The sequence below is a fragment of the Chiloscyllium punctatum genome, chromosome 10, assembly GCF_047496795.1.
Source record: "Chiloscyllium punctatum isolate Juve2018m chromosome 10, sChiPun1.3, whole genome shotgun sequence".
Taxonomy (NCBI): domain Eukaryota; kingdom Metazoa; phylum Chordata; class Chondrichthyes; order Orectolobiformes; family Hemiscylliidae; genus Chiloscyllium; species Chiloscyllium punctatum.
Genome location: NC_092748.1, coordinates 14,334,309 through 14,354,044, shown reverse-complemented (window position 1 = coordinate 14,354,044; position 19,736 = coordinate 14,334,309). Strand labels below are relative to the sequence as shown.

The window sequence follows — 19,736 nt, the reverse complement described above, 5'->3', positions numbered from 1 at the left end:
AATAAATGACACTGGCTTGATAGACTATTGTGGTGATGTGTTGCAGGGTGACTGGGAACTCAAGGGTATTTAATATTCCAGAATAATAATCAAAGACAAAAGGGAGGTGGGCTAATTTTATTAATAAAAGTAAGATATGTGTGCTGGTGAGTACTTTAATGTATGTGCAATAACTCGTGATGTGTAGTAAGCTTGGGTGAGAGTAAGAAATAGCAAGAGAGAGAATCCTGGGTGGGAGTCGTATTTAGGTACCTGAAGAGCTGAGTCTCAGAACTGAGTAATAAATGAAAACAATGGAAGAGTGTAAGAAAGGTTCTCAGATTGTCATGGGCAATTTTAATTACATTATGGCTGGAAAAATCAGATGTACAAGTGTAACATGGGCATTTGTCAAATGCATCAGGAATTATTTCTTTGCACAGGATATTTTAGAACCATCAATATGTAATGAGGTAGTGTTAACGAGTGATCTCGTAGTTAAGATGTTCTAGGGTAATAGCGATCACACCATGGTAGAATTTCAAATTCATTTTGAAAGAGAGCAACCAATGTTTCAAGCCCGTGTCCTCAAATTAAATAAGGGCAATTACAGAGGAATGAAGAAACTGTTCTCTAAAGCTGGCTAGTAAAATAGACTAGGAGGAATGTTGGTGAAATGAGCAGTGGCAAACCAATAAACATATATTTCATAATAGAGTGAAAGTGATGACTGCAGATACTGGAGATTAGAGTAGAGAGTGTGGTGCTGGAAACGTACAGCAGGTCAGGCAGCCTCCAAGGAACAGGAGAATCTATGTTTCGGGCAAAAGCCCTTCATCAAGAATATATTTTATAATACTGAGCAAAAAGTGTTTTCTTTTAAAAGAAAGACTCAACATGAAGCATGACCCACTGTGGTTAACAGAGGTGGTCAAGGAGAATATCCAGTCAAAACCGAAAGCATACAAAGCAAAAATGAGTGTTAGGGTATAGAATTGGAATTGTTTTAAAAAACAGCATTATGCGACTATAAAGCTAATAAAGAAGGAGAAATTTATTATGAAAGTAAATTGGAAAGAATAGAAAAACAAACAGCAAGAGCATCAGTGGGAATCTAGAAAACAAGAGAGCAACTGAAGTGTGGGATTCTTAGAGGATGCAGCTGGGAATTAATAACTGAATATGAAAGTTGCAGATTATTTAAACCAATATTTTGTTTGGTCTTCACAGTGGAAGACACTAAAAATCTGGAAGATACCTGTAAAGATGCTAGTGGTGGGAAAGATTTTCTAACAGTGTCAATCACGGGACAAAGTATTTGACCAACTCATGGAACTAAAGGCATGCAAATCACTAGGACCTGATAGCCAGCATCCAAGAGTTTTCATGAAATTGCTACAGATGTAGTGGAGGCATCGGTTGAAACATTCCAGAAGGGTTACAGAGATTGGACAATTGCTAATGTGACATCCCTATTCTAAAAGGGAGGGAAGCAGGAAAGTATAGGCTACTTAGCCCAACATCTGTCATTGGGCAAATGCTAGAGTCCATTATTGAGGACCATGTCACAACCCGCTGGGATCGTGCACTGGAAATCAAACCCTACTTCCTGTGGTTGTTAAAGTTTGCCAGATTTTCAGACCCAGATTAGCAAAAAGCGCTGCGTAGTTTCATAGTTGAGAATTACTACTTATTAAATGTAATTAGACTCTTGCTACAGGTAAACAACTATATACCATTGACATAGAACTCTATTAACTGAAGGTCTTATTCTGTTGTAAGTTCCCCCTTACATACAAATAGACATTGGCAGGAGAACAAAAAAAATGGATTACGGGTGAAGAAAAACTGGGACAGAAGTTGGTGATCTTTTCAGAATTGCTGTTGCTATCAAAATGATCTGGTGATCAAAATGCTGCTGCTTGTTTATTCTTCAGATGCTTCCAATGGTTTGCCAGGGATGCAGTGTGGCTGGTTTGTTAATATAAGGTCTTTGCCTTACTGACCAGAAATAGACAATAGGTGCAGGAGTAGGCCATTCTGCCCTTCGAGCCCTATGATCATGGCTGATCATCCTTAATCAGTATCCTGTTCCTGCCTTATCTCCATAACCCTTGATTCCACAATCCTTGAGAGGTCTATCCAACTCTTTCTAAATGAATCCAGAGACTGGGCCTCCACTGCCCTCTGGGGCAGAGCATTCCACACAGCCACCACTCTCTGGGTGAAGAAGTTTCTCCTCATCTCTGTCGTAAATGGTCTACCCCATATTTTTAAGCTATGTCCTCTGGTTCGGCACTCGCCCATCAGCGGAAACATGCTTCCTGCCTCCAGAGTGTCCAATCCTTTAATAGTCTTATGTCTCAATCAGATCCCCTCTCAGTCTTCTAAACTCAAGGGTATACAAGCCCAGTCGCTCCAGTCTTTCAGTGTAAGGTAATCCGGCCATTCCAGGAATTGACCTCATGAACCTACGCTGCACTCCCTCAATTGCCAGAATGCCTTTCCTCAAAATCACAGCTTGCAGCAACTATTGAAGGAAAGATAGACTGGTTTTCTTCAGGCTTAAAGTGGCTTTTACTCTGGAGAACAGAAAGAGAGCTACTGAGCTGCTGGTAGTCTGAAGGCTTCTCAAAATCTTATTAAAAGATGCAAACTGTTCAACTTCCTGAGAACCAGTGACATGGTTGGCGGGCAGAAATCCTTTGTCATTGGTTTTTAGACAAGTGACCAGGTAACAGTCTGATATCTGTTGTCAACCAAATCTTCGTTTGTACACAGCCCTTTGTTTGCAATGAGTGTCATGTTACTGTACTTTTAACCTATACAGAATTTTCTTGCAATCCCTGGTTTTTAAAACTGGTCTTTTCTTTAAAAAGTATTTAAAAGGAAAAATACAGTGAGAAAGACTTAACCCAGTCAAACAGGTACCATGTTTGACAACTTGGCTAGATTTCTTTGAGGATATATCAAGCAGAGTTGATAAAGGGGTCCCAGTAGAATGATTGTATTTGGATTTCTAGATGTATTTGATAAGATGCTATGTAAAAGGTTATTTCGTAGGTTGGTGCTCATGAAGTTGACAGTGGTGTATTCACATGGATTGAAGATTAGTTAACACGACACGTTTGGGGTTAATCAGTCTTTTTCAGTTGGGAAAGACTTGACTAGTCACGTGCACAGACATTAGCCATTGGTCCTCAATTATTTATGATCTGTAATAAGTGATCTGAGGCAAGGGTAGTGTGTGTCTCAATTTGCTGATGGTACAAAACTAGCTAAGAGGGCATGTTGAACAAGCTGCAAGGGGGGTAAAGGTTTTAAGAGTGAGCAAGAAATTGCGACATGGAATTTAACATAGGAAAGTCTGAGATCATGCACTTTGGTAAGAAGAATCAAAAGCAGACCATTTAAATAGAAAGAGACTTCAAAAGGTGCAGTGCAGTGAAGAATGATTTGGTTGTTATGCATGACAGATTAAAAATGTTAGCGTGAAGGTGCAACAACAAGAAAGAAAGAAGGCAAATTAAATACTGGCCTTTAGGGATTGTAGATTAAAAATACGGAAATCTGTTACAGTTGGACGGTGTTGGTGAGGCTGCACTTGGAGTGCTGTGTAACTTTGGTTCTTCTATCTAGGAAAAGGATATGATAGTATTAAGAGTGTTCAAGAGATTCACTAATCTGTTAGATTCACTAATCTGTTTTTTGGATGGAGGGGTTGACTCATGAAGCATGGTTAAAAAATTCAGTCTTTTATTCATTTGGGTTTAGAAAACTGAAGGATGGTCCTTTTGAAATGTACAAGACTCTGAAAGGGTTTGATAGGGTAGATGTTGAGAAAATATTTCTACTAATGAGGAAGCCTTGAACTAGTGAGCATAGTTACAGAATAAAGGGTACTCATTAACACTGGAATACAATGGAGTTTCTTCTGGAGGATAGTGAATGTCTAGAGTTCTGTACCCCAGAGTTCTGAAAGCTAGATTACTGCAAGTACTTGGAATATCAGGAAGTTGAGGGCTCTTGCTGAGTTGGCATGAAAGGCCTGTTGAGGCATGGGGCAGATCAACTTTGGCCGTGTTGGATATCAGGCCAGGCTCGAGTGGCCGAATGGCCTACTTCTGCTCCTGTTTCTCATATTCTCATTGCGCAGCTCTTTAAAAGACCTTACTGAGAACAAATGTACTGCTTAATCTTCTACACTGATAGCTTCAACTGCTTGAAAAGCACTTCACTAGCTATGAAAGGTGTTGTGAGACTTGGAATTTATAAATCATTCTCTGTAAATGCAGACGTTGTTTCTTGTCTGGAGCATACAGTTGATTAGGAAAATATCTGTGAACAAATTCTTAGTTATAACACCTCTTATATTAATCCAACCTTGCTCTGAAAGCTACAGTTTAGCCGATAAGCTATTATTGAGTGTTTATTTTGGGGCTATATTGTAAATTGAAAGAAAAGTGGACAGGAAGGATACTGAGTTTTGTTTTGTTTCAGATCTCTACTATACCTGAAAGTGAGGACTCCCAGGAATCTGTGGATAGCATGACTGACTCTCAGAAACGTAGAGAAATTCTATCGAGACGGCCTTCATACAGGTAACAGCTGATATGGTCTGTTCAGGAATCTCTAATGTTTAAAAGTAATCAGAATATTTAATTCTAACTGATAGCACTATGCCACAAGATTTCACTTTTTTAAAGTAAACTTGCATATGAAACAAATTAAATAATGCAAATGTGATTTAAGTTAACATCAAAGCTTAAAGAATAAAACCACAGGATTTTACCACTTGGAACTAGCAATTGTCCAATGCACAAAACATGTACAGCTTGATTCTAACACCCATGGTAAACATGGATAATGCAATGTGATGGAATGCTTCACAACACACACCAAATATCTCGTGATCATGAAAGATCCCATAGACTTGTCAGCAACTCTTCCCAGACATTAATGAAATGGGGCATCAAACCTCATTTAAACTTTGTAGACTGGTTACAGCTCATGTTTGCTGATCTGGCCTTGCAGCTCCCTCTCAAGTTGCTCCTTTGTGGACTTAACTACTTTTTGTTTGTAGTCTATCATGCTCCTTTCCTGGGTCCATGCTGCTCTGGCCTCAAGTCCACTCCTGGTACTCATTTATGAGTGGAACTCCAACTCCTCATCTGCAGTTGACTTCAACGAGCCAGACCTGCATTGGACTCCCTCAACACTCCACGCCTACTCTTCTACTCTCTCCTCTCGAGAATTCCAATCCTGCTCCGTTGCATCAAGGAAATTATGCTTGGGCACCTTTTGGCCTCACTGTTTCAGCTCAATCCCTCCTGTTCTAACCTTATCAGACAAACATGGGTCTCCTTTTCAGCTGCCATTTCTTTTGTCTTGAGCTGCAGCAATTGAATTACCTTACCATATAACTTTAATCTGTTCGGACTTTAAATTTAGTTTTAAAGTTTAGTGTGAATCATGAGCGAGATGCTTGCAGCACAGAGAACTTGTTATTTGCTCTTTCTCTTAATTAGTTCCAGCTTGAGTGTCTGGTTTGCAAGGAGCTTTGATCTGTAACATCTTTCGCAGCTTTCTCTATAGAACGTCTGAGGTAGCTGGCACATGGGAATGTAACTGTTCACAAGTCAGTGTTCGAGTCAGATAGCACCTGTCTTTCAATATTTCTTCTTTGTTGCTGGATCAAAATCCTGAAAGTTCATATCAGCTCTGTGGGAATACCCACACCACGTGATCTACAGTGGTTTGAGAAGGCAGCTTGCCTCAATGATATTAAGATAAAGCTAATAAATGATAGTAGCAGCCACACTTTGTGAATGAATTCTGAAACATGAAGAGCTACTTTAATCCCATCTTAAGCAGTGGAAATGAGTGCCATTAATTTTCCTACTTCCAATTTTGAGGAAAGTTGAGATGTGCTTACAGAAATATTATGTGGGTTGTTGGCCAAGTAGGTAAAAGGAATTAAACAGAATGTGCTGTAGAAACACAACAGGTCTGGTAGCATCTGTGGATGTACACAATGCTTTGAGTTCAGAATCACTACTTAGGTAGTTGTCTTCTAAATAATATAGACAAGAAAGATTCTGATTCGATCCCTAACCACGTCCTAGCTAAGACAGAAAATGATGATAGCTGTATGGGGCTCCTGAGCAGTTAAGTATGTATTTCATGATTTTCTCTCTCAAATGTCTGTTTATGCTGGGCATTGGGTAGTGAAGTGGGGCTAATTTGTATTATGATCTTTTATACTTTGTATAAACTCCAACTCTCAATGACTGCATGCAAAAGTGACAGATGCTTTGTACACATTTTTTTTTTATTCACAATATGTGGGAATTGTTGCCTTGCACTGTTCCTTGCAAACTGTGGCTGTATATCAGCTGAGAAAGTGCACACACATTCCATTATCCTCTGTCCTGTTCTGTTTTAAATATACTTAGTTTGCGTCAGAACAGTTGAATATAGAGGGCGCAATATTGGATAAGCTAGCATTTAGTTTCCATCCCGAATTGCCTTGAGAAGTTGGTATTGAACTGTATTCCTGAACTCTGAAGTCCATGATGGCTAGCTACACTTGCAGCACTTTCAGCAATGGTGTTCTAGGTTTTGGACTCAACATCAGTAAAGGAGCAGTGTTATGGGTCTACATCAGAATGGTGCAGGGCAGGAAGGGAGTATTCAGATAGTGGTGCTCCCATGCATTTGTTGCAGCTCTCCAAGGTGTTAGAGGTTGCAGGTTTGGTAGATGATGTCTGAATAGCTGTGTTGAGCTGCTGCAGTACATCTTGCAGAAGGTTTACCCAGTTGCTACTGTCAGTAGAACGCAAGTAAATGTTGAAGGTGGTGAATGGGGTGCCACTCATGTGAGGTAAAAACAATGACTGCAGATGCTGAAAACCAAATACTGGATTAGTGGTGCTGGAAGAGCACAGCAGTTCAGGCAGCATCCAACGAGCAGCGAAATCGACGTTTCGGGCAAAAGCCCTTCATCAGGAATAAAGGCAGTGAGCCTGAAGCATGGAGAGATAAGCTAGAGGAGGGTGGGGGTGGGGAGAGAGTAGCATAGTGTACAATGGGTGAGTGAGGGAGGAGATGAAGGTGATAGGTCAAGGAGGGGAGGGTGGAGTGGATAGGTGGAAAAGAAGATAGGCAGGTCGGACAAGTCAAGGAGACAGTAACTGAGCTGGAAGTTTGAAACTAGGATGAGGTGGGGCAAGGGGAAATGAGGAAGCTGTTGAAGTCCACATTGATGCCCTGGGGTTGAAGTGTTCCGAGGCGGAAGATGAGGCGTTGTTCCTCCAGGCGTCTGGTGGTGAGGGAGCGGCGGTGAAGGAGGCCCAGGACCTCCATGTCCTCGGCAGAGTGGGAGGGGGAGTTGAAATGTTGGGCCACGGGGCGGTTTGGTTGATTGGTGCGGGTGTCTCGGAGATGTTCCCTAAAGCGCTCTGCTAGGAGGCGCCCAGTCTCCCCAATGTAGAGGAGACCACATCGGGAGCAACGGATACAATAAATGATATTGGTGGATGTGCAGGTGAAACTTTGATGGATGTGGAAGGCTCCTTTAGGGCCTTGGATAGAGGTGAGGGAGGAGGTGTGGGCACAGGTTTTACAGTTCCTGCGGTGGCAGGGGAAAGTGCCAGAATGGGAGGGTGGGTCGTAGGGGGGGGTGTGGACCTGACCAGGTAGTCACGGAGGGAACGGTCTTTGCGGAAGGCGGAAAGGGGTGGGGAGGGAAATATATCCCTGGTGGTGGGGCCTTTTTGGAGGTGGCGGAAATGTCGGTGGATGATTTGGTTTCTGCGAAGGTTTGTAGGGTGGAAGGTGAGCACCAGGGGCGTTCTGTGAGCTGGTTCGTCCTGGACGATATTCCCCTTCATAAATATTGTTAGAGTCCACTTCATCCAGGCATGTGGAGAGCATTCCATCATAATCCTGATTTGTATTATATGAAATGATGGACATGTTATGGGGAATCAAGAGTTTAAGTACCTCAGAATTACTAGTTTCTGATCTGCTAGTCGCCACTCAGTCCAGTTCAGTTTCTGGTCAATGCAACTATCAGGATGTTGTTAATGGGGGATTCAGCAATGGTAAGGCCATTTAATTTAATGGAGGATATAGTTAAATCCTCTCTGGATGGGGGTGACCATTGCCTGTCACTCGTATGATGCAAATTTTGCTTGCCACTTAACCCAGCCTGATGAAGTTGTCTAGGTCTTGCTGCATGTTGACAAGCTGCTTTAGGAGCTGAGGAATTGGAAATAGTTTGAGCATTTTTAAATAATCAGCAGAAGTCCCCACTTCTGAGTTATTATGGAGAGAAGATCATTGATGAAGCAGAAAAGATGGTTACAATACAGAGGAACTCCTGCAGCAATGTCCTGGGATAAGACAAGAGATCTCCAGCAACTGCAGCCATCTCACTTTGTGCTTCGTGCAACATCAACCATGTGACCCCTCCACCAAACACACACCAATTATCTTGGATTCCAGTTTTTCCAGGGCTCCTTGATGCCAATCTTGGTCAAATGCTGTCTTGATTTCAAAGACTGTTGCACTTAGCTTGGCTGTAGAGGTCTGTTCTTTTGGGCTAATGGTGTAATGCAGTTGGGGACTGAGCAGCTCTGGTAAAATTTACATTAAACATCCATGAACAAATGCTGCTTGATAACATTGTTAGCAACGTCTTCTATTACTTGGTTCATAATCAGGATGATCAAGCGCAGACATTTGAGGCAGTTATTAACAGAGTTGGATTTGACGTGCTTTTGCTGGGTGAGATGTTCCTGGATGATTTATCGAATTGCCACGTATGTACCAGTGTTGTAGATGTACTGTACAGCTTGACTAGGAATTTGGCTAATTTTGAAGGATAAGTCTTCAGTACTTCTGCTGCAACCCTGTCAAGCCCTTCACCTTTGCAATATCCAGTATCCTTCAGTTGTTTCTTGATGTTTCGTGAAGTGAATTGAAATGGCTAAAGACTGATGCAACTGTGCTACTTTGCTCACGCAGAGGCCAAGACAGACATTCCGCTTGGCACTTCTGGCTGAAGATAATTGCAAATGCTTCAGTCTCATCTTTTGCACTGGTGTGCTGGGTTCCCCTGTTATCAAGATTGTGCATTTATGGAGCCAATGATTCGTGGTGTTGTGGTTGCCTGAAACCATTTATGCCCGCCTGGAACAGAACGGCAGAACTTGATTTGATGTATTGTTTATGGGATTGCTTAGCTCTGTCTATTGCAGGCTGCTCCTACTGTCTTGGCATGCCTGTTTTGTAACTTTGCCAGGATGCCACCTCTTGTTTAGGTGTGTGTGTTGCTGCACCTGGCATGCCCTCCTGTACTCTACATTGAGCTAGGAGTGAACCCCAGTTTGGTTATGGTAGAGTGGTGGGATATGCCAGGCCATGAGGTGTTTGGTTGTGGTTGAAAATGGCTGCTCTTCTGATCTGGATGGAGGTCAAATAAATATTTTCCTCTTGGTTCTTTTCCAAATGCTGCACACCCATTCTAACAGAGATGCTGCCCTTTAGGTCTTGGTCAGTTCATCAGTAGTGATGCTACTAAGTTGTTTTTCGTGTGTATTCTGTTTGCTTGCTACATCTGATGCTTAATCCAATCCATGTTCAGCATGGAAAAGAATTTAATCATCAGCTGATGGGGGTGTGACAAGAGGTTTCTTTCCCTATGTGTGACCTGATGCAGAGAGATTTCATGCTGACTATAAATCAATGTATGTCTGATGCCCATGAGACAATAGTTATCGCAGTTTTTTTTTAATGTCAGCATCAAGTTAAACAGCAGCCAGTCACAAAATACATTAGTCTGAGATTAATGTCATTATTTGTGTGCTGTGCCTGAAAGCAAGTCCTTGACTCGTTTTACTAATGCTTCCCTGAGTCATATGTTTAGCAGTTTTTCAGTGGTGTTTGCCATTGCCTTTTACTCTTGGACAGGACATGATTGCAAGGCTCAAGTCTTGCTTAACCAGAATGGGAACTGAGCCCACATTGGTGTTATTTTGAATCACGTGCCAGCAATTAAGCTAATCAGCCCCTGATGAGTTGAATCCATAGTAAACAAAAATTGGGACTTCCTCAGTTGTGTTTTCTCCAACATATTTTCTGTCAGCAGATTAATGAGGGGAATTTTCTTGTTCTAGCGCTTGAATTTGCTCTGATGTTGCTCTATTAAATTGCTTTCCAGCATGTTGGCCCTAAAAAGGAATTTTCTAACTGAGAATACAGCAAATGACAAAATACTCTGCCACTGTTTATAAGTCAGCAAGAAATTAAGAAATAAATTTGTAAGGAGATCTGTTAACAACTGTACGAATATTAGGGTGGTTGTGGTCGAGAATTTTAACTTTGCAAATATAGACTGGGACTGCCATAGTGTTAAAGGTTTAGATGGAGAGGAATTTAAGTATGTACAAAGTTTTCTAGTTCAGTATGTGCATGTACCTACTTTTGGGAAATAAGGCTGGGCAGATGACTGAGGTGTCAATGGGGGAGCACTTTGGGGCCAGCGACCATAATTCTATTAGTTGTAAAATAATTATGGAAAAGGATAGACAGGATCTTCAAATTGGAGTTCTAAATTGGAAAAAGGCCAATTTTGATGATATTAGGCAAGAGCTTTCAAATGTTGCTTGGGGGTGGATGTTCGAAAGTAAAGGGACTGCTAGAAAATGGGAAGCCTTCAGAAATGAGATAACGAGAGTCCAGAGACATATATGTTCCTGTTAGGGTGAAAGGAAAGGCTAGTAGGTAGATGAAATGCTGGGTGACTCGAGGCAGTGATTTTGGTCAAGAGAAAAAAGGAAGCATATGTCAGCAAATCCTTAGAGTATAAAGGCAATAGGAATGTACTTAAGAGAGAAATCAGGAGGGCAAACAGGGTTAAGGAAAATCCAAAGGGACTTTATAAATACATTAAGGACGAAAGGGTAAGTAGAGAGAAAATAGGGCCCCTCAAAGATCAGCAAGACATAATGTGTGGAACCGGAAGAGATGGGGGAGATACTAAATAGTTTTTCATCAATGTTTACTGTGGAGAAGGACGTGAAAGATGCAGAATGTGGGGAAATAGATGTTGACATCTTGATAAATGTCCATATTACAGAAGAGGTGTTCGATGTCTTAAAACAGGCAAAGCTGGATAAATTCCAGGACCTGACCAGGTGTAGCCTAAAGAAATGGGAAGCTAGGAAAGTGATTGATGGTCACCTTGCTGAGATATTTGTATTTTTGATAGTCACAGGTGAGGTGCTAGAAGACTGAAGGTTAGCTAACTTATTGCCACTACTTAAGAAAGGTGGTAACGAAAAGCCAGGGAACTCTTGATCAGGGAGCCTGACATCAGTGATGGGCAAAGTTGTCGGAGGGAATCCTGGGGGACAGGATTTACACGTATTTGGAAAGGCAAGGATTGCTTAGGGATAGTCAGCATAGCTTTGTGTGTAGGAAATCATATCTTGCTAACTTGAGATTCTTTGAAGAAGTAACAAAGAGGATTGAGGGCAGAGCAGTGGATGTGATCTATATGGACTTCAGGAATTCTTTTGACAAGTTTCCTCATGATAGACAGGTTAGCATGGTTTGATTACATGGAATGCAAGGAGAACAAGCCATTTGGATACCGAACTGGCTTGAAGGTAGGTGAGAGGGTGATGTTGAAGGGTTTAATAGAGATACATGTGAGGTGTTGCATTTTGGAAAGGCAAATCAGAGCTGGACTTCTACACTTAATGATAAGATCCTGGGGAGTGGTGCTAACTAAAGAGACCTTGGAGCGCAGGTTCATAGTTTCTTGAAAGTGATATCAGGTAGATAGAATAGTGAAGAAGGCATTTGGTATGCTTTCCTTTACTGATCAGAGCATTGAGTATAGGAGTTGGGTGGTCATGTTGTGGCTGTACAGGATATCGTTTCGGCCACTTTTGGAATAATATGTGCAATTCTGGGTCTCTTAGCCTATTCATGTCCCTCATGATTTTATAAGTTGATGAGGTCTTTTCCCTTGGTTGGGGAATCCAGAACTAGAAGGTGCAGGGTTAGGGTGAGAGAGGAAAGATTTAAAAGGACCTAAGGGGCAACCTTTTCATGCAGAGGATGGTGCGTGTATTGAATGAGCTGCCAGAGGAAGTGGTTTAACATTTTAAAAGGCATCTGGATGGGTACATGAATAAGTAGGGTTTAGAGGGATATGGGCCAAGTGCTAGCAAATAGGACTAGATTAACTTAGAATATCTAGTCAGCATGGATGAGTTGGACCAAAGGACCTGTTTCCGTGCTATACATCTGTGATTCCCAACAGCTAAAAAAGAGGAGTTTGGCTCCAAACATACCTTCAGATCTGTATCAGAGTTATCTTATTAGTCCATGTTTCACAAATCATGTGGATCCAGTGTGGCTTTTCTTCTAAGTTATAAATATTACATCCCAGAGTAATTCACGCAAGTATAATCAGATAAAATTTGGTGCTGAGCTACATGAGGAAGCAGTCTTGCCCCCCATTTGATGCAAGACATAAGGCTTAAGCGATGCTTTAAAGAAGAAAGCGATCGAGACAGTGGCTGGACAGGAAATCGGAGATGTGAAAGAGACGGAATCCGAGAAATGTAGAGTTCTCTGAAGGTTGTAGAAATGCCTAGGTAATGCCAAAAAAGTGTGCTGACGAAGAGTCATACTGGACTCAATGTGATCTCAGTTTCCCACTCCACAGATCCAGCATTCTGTCTTTTCAATGCAAATAAGGATATTGAAGGGAATGACTGGAAACTCCTCTTCCCCATTTCCTGTTAGCCACACTCTGAATTTAAGTACTGTTCATGTTTGACCTGGCTTCCAGCCAATCATAAACATCTGTTTTCTTCTATACATTGTATGACTCAACTTGGAAATATGATGATTAGCTTTAATTACTAACCAGGATATTTGGAGAGAACTTCTGTATTCAACATAACCTACTGTGTTCACATTGTAGCAAAAGGTTTCAGAATATATTATTGTTTGTCATCTAATGACTCAATATTGGAAAGTTGCACATTATTTTACCTGGCTTTACTATGGTACAGTCTTATGAAATGCCACTTAGTAAGTCAAGTGACTAATCATCTGTGGAGGGATAAAAATGAAGATGCGTTCATATAAAATTGACATATCCTGAGGGCCAGTTCAAGCACTCCCAGTGGAGTGGAGTCATTTGTTGGCAGCCTTTATGCCATGTTCCACCTAATAGCAACATCCCAACTGATCCCATAGTGCAACTGGCTTGACAAACAATACAATTTATTTTCTGCTATTTATTTATCATGTTGATTAATTGCTGAATATACTGTCATGAGGATATTGATGTTCTTTCAACAAAATAACAGTAGTTTATTGCACACAAGAGAAAATCAGAGAAAAACAGCAAACTGTCTCAACTGCATAAGAGTATAAAACATAGGAGTGGAAGTAAGGCCATTTGGCCCATCGAGTCCACTCCACCATTTAATCATTGCTGATGGGCATTTCAACTCCACTTATCTGCACTCTCCCCATAGCCGTTAATTCTTTGCGAGATCAAGAACTTATCAATCTCTGCCTTGAAAACATGTAACGTCCCGGCCTACCTGAGCTCCATGGCAATGAATTCCACAGGCCCACCACACTCTGGCTGAAGGAATGTCTCATTTCCATTCTAAATTGACTCCCTCTAATTCTAAGACAGTGCCCAAGGATCCTAGTCTCCCCATCTAACAGAAACAGTTTCCCAGCATCCACCCTTTCTAAGCCATCTTGTAAGTTTCTATTAGATCTCCCCTCAACCTTCTAAACTCTGAGTACAATCCCAGGATCCTCGGCCATTTCATCCGTGTGAATCTCCACTGAACATGTTCCAGTGCCAGTATATCCTGAAGTGTGGGGCCCAAAATTGGACACACTATAAAGCTCGAGATAGGCCCCATTTCGAATAAAGTCTCAGAAGCACATTGCTGCTTTTATATTCCAACCCTCTTGAGATAAATGACAACATTACATATGCTTTCTTAATCTTAGACTCAACCTGCAAGTTAACCTTTCGAGAATCCTGGACTAGCACTGCCAGCATGAACAGTTGCGGCTCCAACACTGAACCCTGTGGGTCACCACATGTCACCGCCTGCCATTCCAAAAAAAAACATTTTATCTCAACTCTTTGCCTTCTCTCAGACAGCCAATCCTCAATCCATGCCAGTAGGTCATCTCGAACACCATGAGCCCTCACCTTACTCAGCAGCCTCCTGTGGCGCACCTTATCAGAGGCCTTTTGGAAGTTTAGATAGATAACATCCACTGGGGTTCCCTGGTGTAACCTACTTGTTACCTCTTCAAAGAATTCAAACAGGTTTGTCAAGCATGACCACCCCTTACTAGATCCATGTTGACTTGTTCTAATCCGACCCTGCACTTCCAAGAATTTAGAAATCTCATCCTAAACAATGAATTCTAGAATTTTACCAACAACCGAGGTTAGACTAATCAGCCTATAATTTTCCATCTTTTGTCTTGATCCTTTCTTGACCAAGGAGGGTACGACAGTGATTTTCCAATCATCTGGGACTTTCCGTGACTCCAGGGACTTTTGAAAGATCACAACCAACGCCTCCACTATTTCCTCAGCCACCTCCCTCAGAACTCTAGGATGTAGCCCAATTGGAGCCAGGAGATTTATCCATTTTTAGACCATTTAGCTTTTTTAGCACTTCCTCTTTTGTAATGGCTACCATACCCAACTCTGCTGCCTGACTCTCCCTAATTGTTAGGATATTACTCATGTCTTCCACTGTGAAGACTGACACAAAGTATTTAAGTTCTTCAGCTATTTCCTTATTTCCCAGCACTAGCCTTCCTGTGTTAGTTTGGAGTGGCCCAATGATTACTTTTACTTCTGATTTGTTTCTTATGTATTGAAATAAACTTTTACTATCATTTCTAATATTACTGGCGAGCCTACCTTCATATTTGATCCTCTCCTTCCTTATTTCTCTCTGTTATCCTCTAATTGTTTTTGTAGTCTTCCCAATCTTCTGATTTCCCAGTGCTCTTGGCCACTTTATAGGCTCTCTTTTTCTTTGATACATTTCCTAACTTTCTTTGTCAGCCATGCTGTCTAATTCCCGCTCCCCACCCAAACCCCAGGATAATCTGCCTTTTCTTTGGGATGAATCTCTTTACTGTGTTCTCAATTACACAGAAACCCCTGCCATGATTGCTTGACTGTCTTCCCCACGAGGCTCTGTTTCCAGTCGATTTTCATCAGTTCCTCTCTCATACCCCTGTAACTACCTTTATTTAACTGGAATGCCATTGCATCCAATTTTGTCTTCTCTCTTTCAAACTGCAGACGGAACTCTACCATATTATGATTGACGCCTCCTAAGTGTTCCCATACTTTAAGATCTTTTATAACGTCTTGCTCATTATTTAGCACTAAGTCTAAAATAGCCTGCTCCCTTGTGGGCTCCATCACAAGTTGTTCCAAAAAGCCAACCTGTAAGCATTCCATGAAGTCTCTTTCTTTGGATCCACCGGCAACATTATTTACCCAGTCCACCTGCATATTGAAATCCCCCATGATCACAGTGACCTTGCCTTTCTGACATGCCTTATCTATTTCCTGGTACATCTTGTGTCCCTGCTCCTGACCACTGTTAGGAGGTCTGTACATAGTTTTTTTGGTCTTTATGGTTCCTCAACTCCACCCACACAGACACCACATCATCTGACCCTATGTCATTCAGTGCCATAATTTAATTTCACTCTTAACTAACAAGGCAACCCCGCCCCCTCTGCTCACCTCCCTGTCTTTTTGATATGTTTTAAGTCCTTGGATGTTTAACTGCCAGTCCTGAACCCCCTGTAACCATGTCTGTGATGCCAACCACATCATAATCATGCACGATGATTTGTGCCGTTAATTCGTCCACTTTGTATGAATACTACGAGCATTTAGGTAAAGCGCCTTAATGCTAATTTTCTTTATCCTCATGATTTCTAACATCTCTAGTAATATGTCCTAAGTTAACCTACCTTTTTGCTGCATTTCCCGTCTGCCTAGAACTTAAACCATGGAAGAAATTGAGTACTGCAGATGCTGGAGATCAGAGTCAATATTAGAGTGGTGCTGGAAAAGCACAGCAGGTCAGGCAGCATCCAAGGAGTAGGAAAATCAACACTTCAGGCAATGACATTTCCTGATGAAGGGCTTTTGCCTGAAATGTCGATTTTTCTACTCCTCTGATGCTACCTGACCTGCTGTGCTTTTCCAGCACCATTCTAATCTTGACTTTGAACTTAAACCCTGCGCACATGCTAATCTGCCTCTGACCTATCACCTGAGTTTCCACCCTTGCCCTTTCCCATCTCACTCAACAGCGTGATTGGGTCCCCTTATCCTTGCTTTTTATCCCACTAGTCTCTGCATTCAAAGGATTTTCCTCCATTTCAGACAACCCCAGCAGAGCGCCACCACCAAATACATCTTCCCCTCTCTCCACCGTCTGCATTTTGCAGGTACCATTCCCTCCAGGAACACTAGTCCATGCCTTGATGACCACAAATACCACCCCACCTTCCTGTGGCACCTTTCCTTGTAACCACAGAAAGTACAACACCTGCTCCTTCAACTCTTCCCTGCTCACCATCCCAGGGCCGAAACAGCCTTTTCAGGTGAAGCAGCATTTCCCCTGTACCTCTTCCAATCTGGTCTATTACATTCACTGCCCCCATTGTGGCCTAGTCTACACTGGAGAAACCAAACTTATACTGAGTTTGCAGATCACCTCCAGTCCATGTGCAAGCATGACTCCAACTGCTCCGTAGCAGGCCATTTTAAAATAGCATCCTGCTCATGTCCACTTGTCTGTCCTCAGCATGCTGCAATGCTCCAGTGAATCACAGTGCAAACTGGAGGAACAACATCTCATCTTCAGACTAGGCACTTTACAACCTTCTGGACTTTAGATTGAGTTCAGCGCCTTTAAATTGTGACTTTATTCCCATTTATTTCCCTTTTGTTGCATTCTTTGTCACTGTGTCCTTTCTCTCCTTCCCCCACACCATCTGTTCTTTCCAGTCTGTCAGTTAGACACACCATTGTTCTGCCGTTCTCATGTTCAATCACTTCATCTGCATTATCAACACCCTTTCTACCTCAGCACTCCAACCCTGCAACTTTTAAAACTTGCATAAATTCTGCCCCCTCCACATTAACTCTGATAAAGACTCATCTAGACTCGAAACATTGGCTTGCTCTTTCCACAGCTGCTTCCTGACCTGCTGTGATTTCCATTATTTATTGTTTTCAGTTCGAATGGTTTCAACAAATTTTTTGCCCCCAGCATTATTTTTTGCAGACACTCAACCTGGTTAAAGTATCATTCCTATCTTCACTCTTCTGTCTCTAACTCTGAGACTGCAAGCACTTCCTTTTAGTGTGTTTCTGCACATTGATCAGATACTCTTTGTACCTGAGACATACAGTTAGGCTACGTTACTGACATTTCTGACTTTTGCCATTGTTAAATAGCTTTCTTGTTGCTATGGATCTTTTCTGCTGAATGGAACCTGCTTCTGTCCGCTCGTCTGTAATCATAAATGCTCACTTAAAAGATACTCAATGATGGGCTCATAGCTATGCAGCATAGAAACAGGCCTTTTGTCCCACTATGTCTATGTTGTTCAACGAACACAAAACTATATTTAATCCCATTTACCTGCACTTGGTCCATTGCTTAGTATGCCCTGCCATTTTAAGGATTCATCCAGATGCTTTTTAACTGTTGTGAGTACCTGCCTCCACCACCCTTTTGGAAAGCATACTCCATATTTGTGCCACTCTCTGGGATGAAAAAACTTTTCTTTGATCTCCTCTAAACCACTTGCTGCTCACTTTAAACTTGTGTCTTCTGGTCTTTGACCTGACTGCCAGGAGGGAAAGGGTCCTCAACCTCCATTGTCTAAGGAAACCAAACCTAGTTTACTCAGCCTGTCCTTTTTCATCTGAGACTTTTCATCCGAGTCAATAGCCTTATGGATCTCCTCTGCACCCTGTTGAGTGCAGTTGCATTTTCCTAATAGTACGGTGACAACATTAACTACTGGATTCCAAAAATAGCAACTTTAAATGGATTACATGCAACCAAAACCCTGATGAGGGTTGCAGATTAGGAAAATTCCAGAGAGCATGTTTAGAATCACTCAAACTCTATCCCAAAACATGAACAAATTTTAAAAAGCATTCAAAATCACAGTCAGAGCTGGTTGCTCTTAAGATGACATGTCTGTGCAAGAGGCAAATAAATTTTTCATAATCTCTTGCAAACTATATGATTCTATTGTGCAAGTATATGAAGAAGTTTGTTTTGCTTCCTGCATTATCTGACCAGGTAGTGTGTCTAATCATTTAGTTTAAGTCATGCGATTTCTTGGAAAGGCTGATTTTACTTAATGCTTCAAGAGAGAGTTTATTATCATTCTTTTTAAAAAGAAAAAGTCACCTTCATAGAACCAAAATCCTGCTTGCTTTTCCCAAAGTTCCCAAATTTGAATAAAATGTTATAATCTTTCATATCTTCAGCAAAATACACCAATGTCAAATTAGATGAACAACCCATTAGAGTTTGCAGGCATTTCATGGAGCAATGCTAATGACATTCTAGGCCCAGTATATGCAGCAAAAAGTCCTCCATGTTGATTTGTAAATGAGTAAATTGGTCGAATTGCTTTTCTTCGGCAAAACATGTCTTTGCAGCTTTGATATCAGATATTTGTCTAAATATTTAATTTATACAAAAGGTTCTCCAAGTTCCAGACTTTACTGGAGAATAAAGAAGTAATCAATTCTAAAGTACCTTCTACGCTGCTTCATAATTAACCATTAGGCAGAGTGCAGAAGGACTGTCCTTTTAACATCCCAAAGCACTTAATTGGTGCCTTATCAGTCAGAATTTGACACTGAGCCATAAGAGGAGATAATTAGGATAGGTGACCACAAGCTTGGTTAGAGAGAGGTTACCAGCCTGAAATGTAAACATTGTGTTTCATTGATGCTAAGTCTTTCAGGCATTTTCTGTTTGAGTTTGGAGCATTTTGCAGGAAGGAATGGAGAAGTTTTGGGAGTAGATTCCAGTGGCAGACTTTGTCATCCTCTGACCATTGGTGACTGACAGAGGTGGGAGAAGCCAAAAGGCCAAAATTTGAGAGCTTACAGTACTTGTGGGGCTATGGGGAGTGGTAAAGTTAGGGAGTAGTGTTGAAAGTGAGATGAGAATTGTAAACGTGAGACTTTACAGGACCCAGTGTAGATCAGGGCATGAGAATGATTGAGCTAAAATTTGGTGCTACTCTGCTTTTAAAAAATGGCTTCAGGGCTTTTTGCTGCTATCAATATTTCTGGAACTCTGTTTTATGCTGCAACTTTAGTTTTTGTCCTGAAATGTCATCTATTAAAAGTTAATCATTAGAACATAGAACAATACAGCACAGAACAGGCCCTTCGGCCCACGATGTTGTGCCGAACTTCTAACCTCGATTAAGCACCCATCCATGTACCTCTCCAAATGCCACTTAAAGGTCGCCAATGATTCTGACTCTACCACTCCCACGGGCAGCGCATTCCATGCCCCCACCACTCTCTGGGTAAAGAACCCACCCCTGACATCTCCCCTATACCTTCCACCCTTCACCTTAAATTTATGTCCCCTTGTAAC

The 19,736-nt window shown here is 41.6% G+C and overlaps 1 protein-coding gene across 4 annotated transcripts in view; it reads left to right on the top strand.

Annotated features, from left to right (window-relative positions):
• The window catches only part of creb1b (cAMP responsive element binding protein 1b), an 88,166-nt gene that overhangs the window by 54,163 nt on the left and 14,267 nt on the right, over positions 1-19,736 (top strand). For all 4 annotated transcript variants that reach the window (XM_072578584.1, XM_072578585.1, XM_072578582.1 and 1 more), the window contains one exon: positions 4,480-4,580. In XM_072578584.1, the coding sequence (XP_072434685.1) occupies positions 4,480-4,580 (101 nt within the window). The remainder of the gene's footprint in view (positions 1-4,479; positions 4,581-19,736) is intronic.